The 14123-nt window shown below is 41.3% G+C and overlaps 1 protein-coding gene across 1 annotated transcript; it reads left to right on the top strand.

Moving 5' to 3' along the window:
- Window positions 1-11049: 11049 nt before the first annotated feature.
- Window positions 11050-13636, top strand: LOC103066245 (C-C motif chemokine 5-like). The gene is made up of 3 exons (XM_007439829.4): window positions 11050-11278; window positions 12494-12596; window positions 13261-13636. The coding sequence occupies exons 1-3, from the start codon at window positions 11131-11133 to the stop codon at window positions 13340-13342; spliced, it is 333 nt and encodes a 110-aa protein (XP_007439891.2). The 5' UTR covers window positions 11050-11130; the 3' UTR covers window positions 13343-13636.
- The last annotated feature ends 487 nt before the right edge of the window (window positions 13637-14123 follow it).

Genomic DNA, 14123 nt, shown 5'->3' with positions numbered 1-14123 from the left:
AAAAGTCATTTAGTTTTATCACTGTTCTTCCAGCTCAGAAACTCAAAGGATTTCATATGCTTTATGAATTTGTGTGTGCACATGCCTTTGTGTCAGTATTAACTCTTGGCAAATGCCTAGACAAGTCCCTGCAGTTTTCTTGGCAAGATTTCTTAAGTGGTTTGCCATTGCCTCCTTCCTAGGGCTGAGAGAGAGTGACTGGCCCAAAGTCACCTAGCTGTCTTTGTTCCTAAGGTGGGACTAGAACTCACAGCCTCCCAGTTTCTAGCTTGATGCCTTAACCACTACACCAAACTAATTCTCTTTATGACATTATTGCTTATATTATATGAATTACATCATGATGTATATGACATCATTGTGGCTTGTAAAAGATGTCTATGTTGGTATACTACTAGTGAAGTTATAGGCCTGGGTAGAAAGGGGCTTCAGGTACAAAAGCAGTTTCCAGAAGTTTCCTGAAAGAGGCTATTGTTTGCTGTGTGCAAGGGTTAACATTATTTTTCTTCTTACCCAACCATTCAGCAATGTGATGCAATGAGGTTCATGAAGGCTGAAACTGTAAGTTGCCTTCATTCATAGACAGAAAAAGATTCAAGCATTGCATAAATAACCCACAGCTGCAGATTCCCCCTTTATCATAGAAGAGGCCTGTGTTCACTTCTTGTATCACTACTGCCTTCATCTTAATAAAGCTTGCTGAAGAGAACCTTGTGAAATTCATGCTTGAGAAAAATCACTTTCAGTTCAGGCAGCTACCCAAAGTCTGACAGGAACTACAAAAGACTTAAAAATGGGTGTCTGCAGGCTTCAAACCTCCTATGATGCCCCTAGATGCTGCCAACAGAAAATCCTCCTCTTCCTCCTCCGCCTCCAAATCTTATGAATTATGATGTTCTTAAGATGCATACCTTTGCTAATGGGGGAAAAGAAGTTTGTTTTTTGGTTTACTTACACAGCTGAAGTTGGAGAGTATACAAGTTCCGCGATATAAGTAAACCAAAAAACAATCTTCTTTTCCCCCATTAGCAAAGGTGACCAAGGTGACCCACATCAAAGGTAATGAACTCTTTTTAGACAACAGCTCACTTTCAATGGACTCAATTGTAAATAATGCAAATATCCTGTGGATCTTCCGAGCACTTTTTTCCAGAGGACATAAAAGCTAATTCATGTCAACTCAAGGGTGCAGAAAATAAGCAACAGGAAGGAGAGACATTATCTCACTTCCTTCCTCTTCTACTTGCAGTATTGCTTCCTCTTTCCAGCATCCGATTATGAGGAGCACCCAAATTTACACTTGGATTACTGACATAAATCTTATATTTGTTTGTTCAGCACAGTGTTGTCTCATGAGTGTTGAGGACTCTGCATTGCATACCAATGGAATCCTTGAGTCAACAGTGAAGGAAATTTTTGGTCATCTATCCACCATCATCATTAGCAAGAAGCAGGGAAGGGCGGAATGAAGAAATAGTTTTGCGGACAATATGATTCCATATGTTTTAGGTTTAATGTGTTATTTAAAAATTGATTTATATAAATATATATAATTATAGTATTTATTATTATACACCAGTAGAAGAATCTTATGGTATTATTGTAGGGGCTTTTTCCTATTTCTGGTTTTTTACATTGGAGTATTTCCTTTTTGTTGTTTTTTTTCCTCATTTTCTTTTGTCTTCTCTTTTATTTTTAGTGTATATTCTTTAGCATTCTTTTAAGTATATAATTTGCTACTGAATAGCTTGGAATCAAATGAGTAAGTCTTGATTTCAGCACTTATTATTTCTACTCTTTATAAATTTCAATAAATATTATGCTTAAAAAGGCATTATTTGCTGCTGTAATCATTATATACATCTGTCATATAACTGATCCAGGATTTGGGGAGGGCTTGGCCAAGAGACACCAGATGGACCCATCCTACCTCATCTCCTTCTCAACGATACCAACATTGCTCTTTAGGAAGCTCCTGGGGTCCACAGTGGTCTTCCTGCTGGAGGTCAGCCTTAGTAGGTATCCAATAATACCAGCCCAGGTGCTGACCCTCCATTGCCTTTTCTTCCATGAAATGCATTTAGGACTGATATATTTGTCACACTCCACCGAAACACAGAACTTTAGTGTTTATGTTAAATGCCAGGACAGTTCATTCAGCAGTCATAAACCTGTTAGCATACCCTCTAGTGGCAACATTGTCCTCATGTCAATGCTACCTATTTTTATACTTTTTTCATTTTGGGAAAAAAAAATATTTACTTGACCAGGTGTTATCCATCTATGTATCATGGAGATTAGATTAGATAGATGATAGCTAGATGATGATTGATAGATAGATAGATAGATAGATAGATAGATAGATAGATAGATAGATAGATAGATAGATATGATAGAGCACAAGTTTGTCAGCTTATATCACCATCCACTGGGCAGTTGCATTCTGGACCAACTGAAATGTTCCAAAGGCATCTCTTTGTAAAGTACTTCACAGTAGGGAGTTGGCAGGAAGGTTTCCAAACAACATGAATGGAAGGGGAAGCATCAGCATAACCCGCAGAGTGTTGTTTTCACCTGTTTGTGATGTTTTCTTTCTTGTCCGAGGAGTATCCAGATTACAGCTGCTGCAAGTGCAGTCTTGTTTCCCTATTGGAGAAAGTGAAGAGAGGGGAGAGGAGAGGAGAGGAGAGGAGAGGAGAGGAGAGGAGAGGAGAGGAGAGGAGAGGAGAGGAGAGGAGAGGAGAGGAGAGGAGAGGAGAGGAGAGAGTTTTTATGCTGAAATGCTTCAGGGAAGATGAGAAGTTTCTCCACATGGAAAGCTGAAGTTCTCCAAGAGAGGCTGGAAAGTGAAAAGAACACCAAAGAACAGGAAAAAAAAAATGATGGCACAGCAAACACATGGAAGAATGTGATCCAAAGAAGCAAAAAGAACAAGAAGTACTTGAGATGCCAGTGGAACTGAAGAACCAGCTTCAGGTTCTCCCTTTAGAGAATAATGGACAGGCAGCTGAACAAACCATGCCCTGGAACATTGTAGAAGGGACTTGGGTCCCCATGGATCAAGGAAATCCCAGAACTACCCTGAGAAAGAAGAGGTGTGTAGTGGTGGTAGGTGATTTTATGTTCAGAGAACTGAAATGGCTATGTGCAAATCCAATATAACACTGCAGGAAATGTGTTGCCTACCACATGCCTGTATATAGAACATGATACAGAAGTTACCAAGACTATTCAAACTTACCAAATTATCCTTTCCTCCTGTTCCATGTGGGAATGAATGATACAGGTAGAAGAGTTCTAGAAACACTCTTTGGAGACTCTGAGATCTTGGACCAAAACATGAAGGAACTGAAAACACAGGTAGTTTTTTCATCAGTTCTTCCAGTTTAGGGTCATGGTGCAAAAAGAGAACCAGATCCACAAGCCAAAAAGAAGCCATGCAAATGGTGTCACCAAAAAAGTTTGGATTTTATGACCATGCCCTCTATACATTCATGAAGGACTTTTGGGAAGAGAAGAGATATGTCTTATAGACACTGGGAAGGAAGTGCTGGCAGGAATCTCACTAGTCTTATCAGCAGAGTATTAGATTAGGATGAAAGGGGAAAGGGGGCAAAAGCCCAGAACCAAATATGTAGCCAAGGACTGGGGTCAAGAAAGCAGAAATGAAGGAAGGAGCATGAGGCCAAGATGGGGACTCAGAGTTTTATTAGACTCTGCAACAAAAAATGCCAGTAGGTGGTACTCAGAACCTCAGATGTTTCTACACCAAAGCACAGAGTATGGGAAATAAACAGGGAGAAGTAGAATTCCTAATTCAGAAAGACAAATATTATGTGATAGGCATCAATGAAACTTGTGGAACAACACTCATGATTGGAACACAGTAATGTTATGCTACATGTTTTTCAAAAGAAGCAGACTGAAGAAAGAAGGGTGTGGGTATTTTACCATGCAAGAAGAAAGAACATTTGCACAAAACAATTCAGGAATTGGAATCCTACTGAAAGTATTTGGGTAAGATTAAAAGGAGAGAGAAATAAAATGATACTGTTGTGGAAGTTTCTTATGGACCACTTGGGCAGGCAGAAGATATAGATGAGGACTTTCCGCATCAGATAACCAAAGTTTGGAGATGCCTGCAATAGTAATAATAGGAGATTTCAGTTATCATGACATCTTGATATCCACCTGAAAGCTCATCACTGCTTCATGGATGCTGGCCTTGAAAGCTTACACCAGTATATCTTGACATCTGCTGGGAATCTAACTCGGCTAAGAGTGAGAGGTCCAACAACAAATTCTTGTCTTCCCTTGCTGATAATTTCATTTCTCAGAAAGTGGAAGACAGAACAAGGGGTATGTTAACCTGAACCCAATCCTCACCAAAAGGGAGGAATTGGTTGAAGAACTGAAGGTGACTGGCATCTTGAGGTAGTAATCATGTTAATGATATTTGTGATATCAGGAAGAATGGGAAATTCTGTGAAATGAGATATTGAAAGTGTAGTTACAAACATTCCCCACAAGAAAAAATGAGAGAAATCTAAAGTGGCCAGTGTGGATACATGCAGAGCATTCTAAAATGCTGCAGATAAAAAGGGTCACGTATAAGAAATAAAGAGAACATAACCAATTAATAATACAAGGTAGTCTCCAGAAGCTATAGAAACTATATAAGGAAAACTCAGGTCAGAATGAACTGAGGCTTGTTAGAGACACCAAAAATAACAAAAATGGTGGGGTTTTTTTTGGGGGGGGGAGATATGTTAAAAATAAAAGCCAAGCCAAAGAGAGCTAGGTACATTGCAAGGAGAAAGCGGTGATACAGAAATTGGTGATGGTGAGAAGGCAAAACTTCTTAATTCCTATTTTCATTGGTCTTCTCCCAGAGGGGCAATGGAGCCCATATGGACCCTACTGAGGGAAGGAGGGAACAGACAAGGAGAGGGTAATGGAGACTTAGCTAACTTAAATGAATTCAAGTTTCCATTGAAGGAATTGGGAGAGGTGATCGCAGAAGCGCTATCAGTAAACTTTCAGAACTTTTGAAGGACAAATGTGGTCCCAGAAGACTGGAAGACAGCAAATGTCACCACCATCTTCAAAAGGAGGGAAGGACTAAGGCAATTATACACCTATCAGTTTGATGTCTGTAGTGGACAAGGTCTTGGAACTGATTATAAAGATTCTATAATTAAAAGAAGCCAGCATGAGTTTGCCACAAATAAGTTGTGCTAAACTAACCTTATCTCCTTCTTTTACAGGGTTAATAATAAAGTAGATCAGGAGAAATCTTTGAGCTCATACCCATGTTCAGTTGTATTCACTTTTTGTCTTCCTAATGGTGCTGTAGGTATCTCTTTTGCCACTTCATCTTCTGGAGGTCCTCAATAAACCAATTATACATCCAGAACTGACCTCGTATCAAGCACCCATGTCACTTCTTGTTGCTAGTGGCCAACCAGGAACTCAACAGAACTGCCCAGAAGGGAAACTCTCCAAGCACTCACTGAACTGTCCAGATCTATAAGACCCCTGGGGAGGACCATCTTCATTGGCCTGTTTGCTTTACAGAGGTCCTGGGTGCCCATCAATCTCAGATGAACCAACCAATGATGTGAATGTAGCAACAGGCACATAGAAATGCCTTCTACATCCACTATACATCTGCTCTGAGACAAAAGCAAAGTCCACCATCTGGCTCTTTAAAAGTGTTAAGCCTGAGATTACTTGGTACAAGCACATGGTCACCATGGAGGGCATGAACTCCTCTGCCCGCACTGTTCCCACAAGCATTGAAAATGAAATTGCCCAACCACAAAGGGCAAGGGGACTGTAATACCAGCCTTGAAGACAGAGAGAGCAGCTGCTCAGGAAGGGATGCTGCTGGGCAGCCCAGCTGCTAGGCCACCAGCAGGATGCCCAGCATGCCCCTAAATATTGCTTTGCCAAAATTGCTTATGCAGAGAAAGGGGCCATTTATTTGTAGATGTCTGTTAGGGCTCTAGATCTGTTAGACCCAGTTGGTCAAGAGTGGAGGCCCCTGCCTTGCCCTTTCCTCAGACCAGAGAGGAAGGCTAGAAGGTCTTCTACTGGGCTTCTGGGCTTCCTCTTTCAACTTTGATTCTTGGAACCCTGAACCCTGGATAGTTTTCCTTGCTATCTGACTCATATTCCCCATGATCCAAAAATTGCTTGCCCCAAATGCTCTCCTTTTAACTGGAGGGGTGGGGAATAGGAAGTCCCATTTAACAGACAAAATTCTACTATAAATTCTAAATAAATGAAGCAATTCAAAAATTAATTAAGCAAGCCTTTTCCCTGTTCCCAGCAGATTGAGTCAGATACAAAACAGAGATCACTAGTTTCAAAGATCTCTCAGTAGAAGAACAGATGGTTGATCTGCTGGATTCTATACAAGCTGGCATGGTCTTTCTCTCTACCAATGAGAACCACACTGAATTAAAATTGGTGTTGAGAAATCTTCTGCACCTTTCATATTGCAAACATATTACTATTAACGTTTGACTCATCCTTTTCTTGCTGGAATAATTTTCAGGGGGAGTCCGAAATGCCAGTCACGCCCTCCAAAAAGCAAACATCTGCTCTGGCAAAAGTTTCAGTGCCCCCTCTAGGGTTTAACCTGTTTTACTGTATATTATTTCTGCATTGGCATTATTTGCTTCTACAACCAGAAGAGTGTTTCAGGTAACCATGAATGAGTATTCTTGACATTTATGTTTATGATTTATAGTTCATTTATTAGTGACAGATGACTGCATAACATTTTTTGGTAATTACTCATTTAAGGAAGGAACTGAGCAAAGTTTGCAACTGTCTAATTTTCTAAGTCATAAAATGTATTATGTAGAGAGAAAACAGCGATGTGTTCACATATTAGGCCAAGGAATAATGTGGTCTGTTTGGTTTTGGTTTAGCCTGTTATGTGAGCCTAGCCATTGTGGTTGCTTAATTGTGGTTTATAATTTAGTGGCTTATTTAGATTGCTATGTTTTGTTCAACAAACCATGCCTTCATGTACTCATGGATCTGTTCATATATTGGGCTGGAAGAATAGAGACAGGAGGAAGAGCTGCAGTCTAGACCAATGTTTCTCAACCTTGGCCACTTGAAGATGTGTGGACTTCAACTCCCAGAATTCCCCAGCCAGCAGCTGGCTGGGGGATTCTGAGAGTTGAAGTCCACACATCTTCAAGTGGCCAAGGTTGAGAAACACTGGTTTAGTCAATGGTCAGGCAAAAGATATCTCAGCCCACTGAAGGAATGGGATTGTGGGAAGCACCTCAGAAGGGACCCTCCCTAGTTCTCTGGAAAGTAAAGGCAAGGGAGGGGATATGTGCTTTCAGACTTGCAAGATTCTGTTACTGTAACCTTTCAATAAAGGTAGTGTTAGTACTCATGGTTTGGGTTTCTTGTCTCAACTGCCTCAAAGGGCTAACAGTTCATGAAGTCACCTGGACCTCAACTCAAAGGGGATCTTTTTGTTACCAAACCCAAAGGTTCTATGGCGGTGATTCCCACTGTTCTTTTGCCCTTTTTCCTGATGTGTTAGAGAAGAAAGTAGTTCTAGATCTCTTGAAAGGTTTTTTTTTCTCTAATGAAATGGTCTCCCACAGGGAGTACTGGGATCAATCAACCTGTTTCCCAACAGAGAAAACTGTTTCAGATATATAGTCATACATTCTCTATAAAAATAATTAATGCATTTGTAAGCAGGTCATTTTCATTAGAAATAAAAATAGGAACTTGAGAACAATACATCCACATGTACAAACGCTAAGGGAATATCTGTTTCATCTACTTCTGAAAACCAGCTTGAAATGGGTCCAGCCCATGTGTGTTGCATTTATGTTTTGACAAGCAAATTAGCAATTTGTTAACAGCAAGAATGAGAAACGCAATTTCATGTTTTATAAATTCATGTCATGTTCCTGTAAGGCAGGATTTCAGTTTATTTATTTAAAGCATACGAGCTGTTTTTCTGTATATATCCAAAATGACTTATAAAATTGTATGTATTTTTGTTCACATTTCTCTATATATAGGCACATTCAGGTTTGCAGCTTTTGCCTTTAGTCACAATTTTTGCTAGCAATTTTCCTAAATACACCAAATGGAAACAAGAGAAACAACCACTTAAACACCATGATTAGATTCAAAGCAACCAAAATGTAGCCGGTAACTGAACCACCATCAAAAGCCTCTAAGAAGAACTGGACCTTTAAAAATGGCAGAATGTTAATTAGGAAGGGACCAGGTAAGGCTCTTTGGAGAAGACATCTGGAGGATCTTTCTGACATTGCTCTCCTCTATCTCCAATAGTCAGGAATCAGCAAGATCTTTTAGGCTGATCTGAGGGAATGTGAGAAAATAGAACTCTGCACAGAATTATGGTCCCAATGTTGCTCTTAGAAGATGGCATGTCTATTAAACCTAGTTAAAATCTATAAAATAAATGGAATAAATGGAAAATAAATAATAAATGGAATGTTGGTCCGAAAGTGGCTTCTTGCCTTGCAGCAACTTACAGCTACTACTTTGTTGCATCATCAAGTTCATCTTGCCCAGGCTATCCTTTTTATCCATTTGCCCCCAAGGATGGATGGATCCAACATGTTCCAAGAGCCGGGGACATCATGGCAGCTTGCCTGTCATGAGAGTCTTGCGAGGGAGGGGTTGTTGTCCAGCTGACTCAGGCCAGGCCCTGACTCAGTTCAAGGGCTAACCTTACTTTCCTCCCAAAGGCATCTGTTTCCTCTTTCTCCTCTAAACCTCTTAAAGGAATGTTGCTGCATCATCATGAATGTATGGATATTGCTGCTACAACTCTCAAATGCAGATGAAGCCAAGGAAGAGGAGATTCAGGATACACTAGGGTTTCTCAACCTTATCAACTTTAAGATGTGTGGAGTTCAACTCCCAGAATTCTGGGAGTTGAAGTCCCCACGTCTTAAAGTTGCTGAGGTTGAGAAACCTTGGGATAGACAAAAAGAAGGACTTCTTCGCTTAGCACAAAACTAAACAATGGTATTTACTACCATAAAATGTAAAACAACCAGGCCAGCCACTTCAAACAACTAAAACATGATGTATAACGCTATTGGTGATGGCTGCTAGAACATGAACAGTTAGCTGCTATTGAGCTTACGCCCTATTGAGGGTTTCCCAAAGACAAATGGTTTGGCAGCATGACACCAGAATTCTGAGACCAGACAGGACATGGATTTGAACTGGCACAACTTGTTATACATTCTTCTGCTGAGTAATACACCACTGCCCTGGCTAAAGCTATGCAAGGCTTTGCTGGAAAAACCCGGCTGACAAATAGAACAAGATACTCTAGGAGAAGAGCTTGAGAGCAAGACTGCAAATTGACCAATTGGTATTATAGGGAAGCAGATATTTGTACTAGGTAGGAACAATAAGTTGAAAGCAGTGCGGTACCAGGACCAGAGTCAGGTCTTTTTGGTGGTTGTCCCAAAGCTGTGGAACATGTTGCCCTCAAAGATGCCTGGCCCCTTCAGTCCAGGCATTCCAGAAAAAAGTGAAGATACTTCTTCTTAAGCAGGTGATTGAAACTTCATCTGATGGTGGCCAGATTGTCCTTCACTACTGTTTTTACACTGGAGGTTGATTGGGTCAATTTAGATGGATAGCACCAGCTTAACATCGATAACTTAGACTTGTTTGAACAGGGAATATAGACATTTGCATAACCAACCAACAAATAAATACAGGTAGTCCCCAGTTTAAGAACAAGTTCCGTTCCCAGGGTCTGTCCTTAAGTCGAATTTGTATGTAAGCCGGAACAGAATGATTACATAATGCTGTATAAGTAGTATTGTGTAATGAACTCGAACCATTGTGCATTTAACTCAAATCACTGTGTATTTAACTTGATTTTTGCTACAGTAGGCTCCGTTCTTAACTATGGGTTGTTCGTAACCCAGCCATCCTTAACCCAGGGACTACCTGTAATGCAGCTCTTGACCTGGTGAGGTTCTGCATTCATTGTCAGCCTTATGCAGTTGTGTGGAAAATATCATTTTAGAATACAGTTTAGGAACAGGTTTACATCCAAGGAGTTCAGCTGAGTTTCAAAGAAAATTGAGCATCCTTAAACAGTGGGCTCATGGTTTTCTATGTTTGGAAGTCATAAAGTGGCACTATCAGAACCTTCTCCTAGTTTACCCTGATGCATGCTTGATGCAAGTGTCATGATTCAGCTCAGCTTCTCATGTTCAGAAGGAAGGGTTGGCAGTCTTGTGGATAGCTGTTTTGGACTTTGTATCTGGGGCAACTCTTCAGTAAGGTAACACATTTGTTATTCAAGCGTTGTGTTCAGAGAGCTAACCGATTCCTTGTGCCCTGGAAGGGCAAGGAGCTCTGTGTGGGCAGCCTCTCCGGGGTCAGGCTGCACTAAGAGCCTCTGCTGTGAAAGGCAGAGAAGATGCCGGCTCAGAGGAAACCTCTGAGGGCTCTCAAGGGGATCTTTTGATCAGCACCTGGGCCAAACTCAAGCCAAAGAACAAATGTCCTTTGAGAACTCTTTGTTTTCCATAACTGTTCCCCTATTTCTTTGCAAGCAGACTCTTCCAGAAATCCCCAAAGCCTTGTCCCACTTTCAGATTCTGAGGCCCCTAGCCACAGTAAATGTATGTTTAAAAGACTATAAATAATAAGTGCTACATATTCATAACTTATTAAAAACGTGAGGGAGACCAGACCTTCAAGTGGCACTACTTGATTTCCCAAGTCATTGTTCCTGACCCTCTCACACCTTGCTGGAAAATGCTACCCTGCTAGTCTATCACTGTTCCCCCACCCTTTTCTTTTTCTTTTTTCCCCAAGAATGTTATTTCCAGAACCCGCAGTGATGGCCTGAGCACCACCCACTTTGCAAACTTAAAGAAGGGTTGCAGATTCCCTTTCTCTGACAGCATTTGCTTCCTCTTTTTGATCCTCCCGAGACACTTTACTGATTCTAGCAGATTTTGGGCTGTTATGTCATCATTTCTCAGATATGAAGCATGGATTTTGTTTCCAGGAAATCTCCACCCTCCCTCTCAATCAGCCTATATAAAATGGGGAATCCTGCCTTTCAGCATGAAGCTAAGGAGGTGCACAAACTACCCCTACCTACTTCTCATCTCCTCTCCTCTGAGCCCAAGAGCAAAGATGAACAGCTCCCTGGCTGCTTTCTCCGTCTTCCTGGTTGCGGCTGTGTTCTTATCCCAAGCTCAGGCTCAGTTTGGTAAGGCTGCGTTTTTTTCTCTTTTTCAGCATCTCACCGACACTCAGAGCTGTAGCCCCTGCCGCCTTGAATGGGTTCTAGCTTCGCTCAGCCATCTCTCCTGAAAGTCTGGTCCTGCAACAGTTATGGTTAGGGACAGCCAGTGCTGCTCACAGTGTCGCCTAGGCAGGACTGCATTTGAAAACGGAAGGGCTGCAGGAGAATTAAGCTCAGTCCCTTAGAGGGAAATTTGAGATGAAAAGGAGCAGAGCAGGACCCTGTCCGGCCCATCAGAAGATGTGTGTTGAAGGGAAAGAGCCCCTTCTTTCAATTTTCTAAAGAGGATCATGTGGATGGATATACAACATTTGTCCTTTGATAGATTTGTTTTTACTCTGAAATGTTCTAAGGTTCTTCTCCAGAATAAGCTTATTTTCCCCTAATGCCAGGAGGAATTTTTAGGAGATATGTTAGTGCTTGGGGGTTCACATAGTTACATTATCTAGATGCAGCAGATATATACTAGCAAGAACCCATGCTATTGCAACAGGAAGGAAGGAAGGAAGGAAGGAAGGAAGGAAGGAAGGAAGGAAGGAAGGAAGGAAGGAAGGAAGGAAGGAAGGAAGGATTCTGCTTCACCTGAGTGAGACAATTCCTTAGTTCTTAATTTCTGCAAAATTCACTGTTGAATTTGCCTTTGAAATTTTCACAGCTAGAAGTAAAATACAAAGCTCTGCACCAGAACACATTGTTTTAAAGGGCTCTGGAGGATGAGTTTGATTGACTACTGTGACCCCTCAGAGACAATCTCTGTTGCTTTTGAAGTTACTGCTTCATATTGAGGGCCAATTTGGTGTAGTGGTTAGGGTGGTAGACTAGAAGAAGAGAGACTGTGAGTTCTAGTCCTCCCTTAGGCATGAAAGCCGGATGGGTGACTTTGGGCCAGTCATTCTGCCTCAACCCAACCCATCTCACAGGGTTATTATTGTGGGGAGCATAGGAGGAAGAAGCACAAGCTATGTATGCCAACTTGAGTTGTACAAAATAAAGGTGGGATATAAATCTAATAATGATAAGATGGTCCATGGTAAGGTAGGACCATGGAAAATTTGCCGATATTACGTGAGGGGAATGGTAGATATTTTAAACTAGCAGGTGAGAAGTTCACGTTAAAGACTCAAAGATCAGGGAAGGGAAACCATTAAAATGACTCAAGCCTCTTTTCTTCTTTTTCAGACCCAAGCCTCTGTTGTTTCAACTACATAAACAAACCTGTTCCACGGAAGCTCTTGAAGTCCTATGAACACTCAAATATCAAGTGCTCCATGCCAGCTATCATGTAAGTACTTGAAATATCTATATCCATCTATCTATCATCTTTTAGTTTTCTTGAAGGATGTCATGGTTGGAGTAAGAATAGGGCAACTTGAGGCCCCAACATCTTAAGTCGTCCCTGAACATGTTGAATGCAGTGCTGACTGCCCTTGAAACATCTATCAAACTGTAATTTTTAGTGTGACCTTTGTGGAAAAGTGCACCAGCCATAATCATATTTACCCTGTAATCATATTCACTGTACTGAATTCATGTGAATTTAATTTAAAATTAAAATCAGTTCTTGTCCTGTCCCCTCTGCTTTTTGGACAGGCCTTCCCACCCAACATATCACAATGAGGCCAGAGAGTTCTTGGCCCAAAACTATATTAAAATCTAAATGTATCTCTCTCGAAAGGGTCTGTGTGCAGCTTTAGTTCAATCTTAGATTCAAAGTTTTCAGACAAATCAGCCCTTTGACTTAAATATTTAAATTAATTGGAGGATTCAGTAGACATCTGCACACGCGCTCCCCTCTTATCAAATCAATTTGGAACAGGAGCCCCTTGAGGGTGACTGATGGGAGAGGCTCTGCCCCCTTAAAAGCTGAGTGTGGTGCCAGTTGTAAGGAGAGAATTGCTTTCTTTTCAGCTTTTGACTAAATATGCATGCATATGTCTCTTCTGCAGATTTACCACACACAGAAACGTACGGATCTGTGCAGATCCCAGTGCACCATGGGTTGAAGATCGTATAAATCATTTGTCCTAAACTGACAACCTCCTACCTCCTCTAACTTCACCAGGAGAAGCCTCAAGAAAGAAGCCAAGGCTTTTGGATGCTTCAGATGTGAAAAAAGAACACGCTCGACTCTTATTCTGACCTTGCACACTCCTAACTTAAATGTGTCATTGATGAAAGATGAAATATTGTATTCTATTTAAATTATAGCCAAATATTTTATGTATTTTATATTATTATTGTCAAAAAGGAAGTTCAGTTGTTTAAAGATTCTGTGAAATATTTGACAGAGATCTAATGTGTGAATAAATCTCAGGGCGATGGAATCTGTACACGCCTCTGACTCTTTATATCTGAAACCCCTTCCAAGGGCTCCTTCAGGCTACACAGCCGTTCTTATCATACTGAAAGATGGAACAGGACTCCATCTGGGCTCTGGCTCTTCTCCTTCCCTGAGACTGGGGACCCTTGGACCGTCCATCTGCTCCTGAACTACCATTCATAACATCCCTCCCTTGCAAGATGGAGGTCAGCCTTGCAAGGTAGACCAGATGGGAAACACAGCCAGATGAGCCAATTCTACTTTATTGTGAGGTTCCCTTAACAGAATCTTGCAAGTCTGAAAGTATCTCTCCCCCACGCGTCCCCTTTACAGCCCAAGAAACTAGGGAGCGTCCTTTTTGAGCCTCTTGCCCTGCCCACATTCCTGCTGCGGGCTAAACTGCCTTTTATCTGACCATTCCCTTGGCTGTGTCTGTTTGGCCTGTCTCTCAGGGTCATTCCCACAAACCATTACACTCCTCATTGGCCA

This window comes from Python bivittatus, unplaced genomic scaffold (assembly GCF_059951505.1).
Source record: "Python bivittatus isolate LINGU-HERP-01145 unplaced genomic scaffold, Pbiv_v1 ctg000690_np1212, whole genome shotgun sequence".
Taxonomy (NCBI): Eukaryota; Metazoa; Chordata; class Lepidosauria; order Squamata; family Pythonidae; genus Python; species Python bivittatus.
The sequence above is the reverse complement of the archived record's forward strand: the minus strand, read 5'-3'. Positions and strand labels throughout refer to the sequence as shown.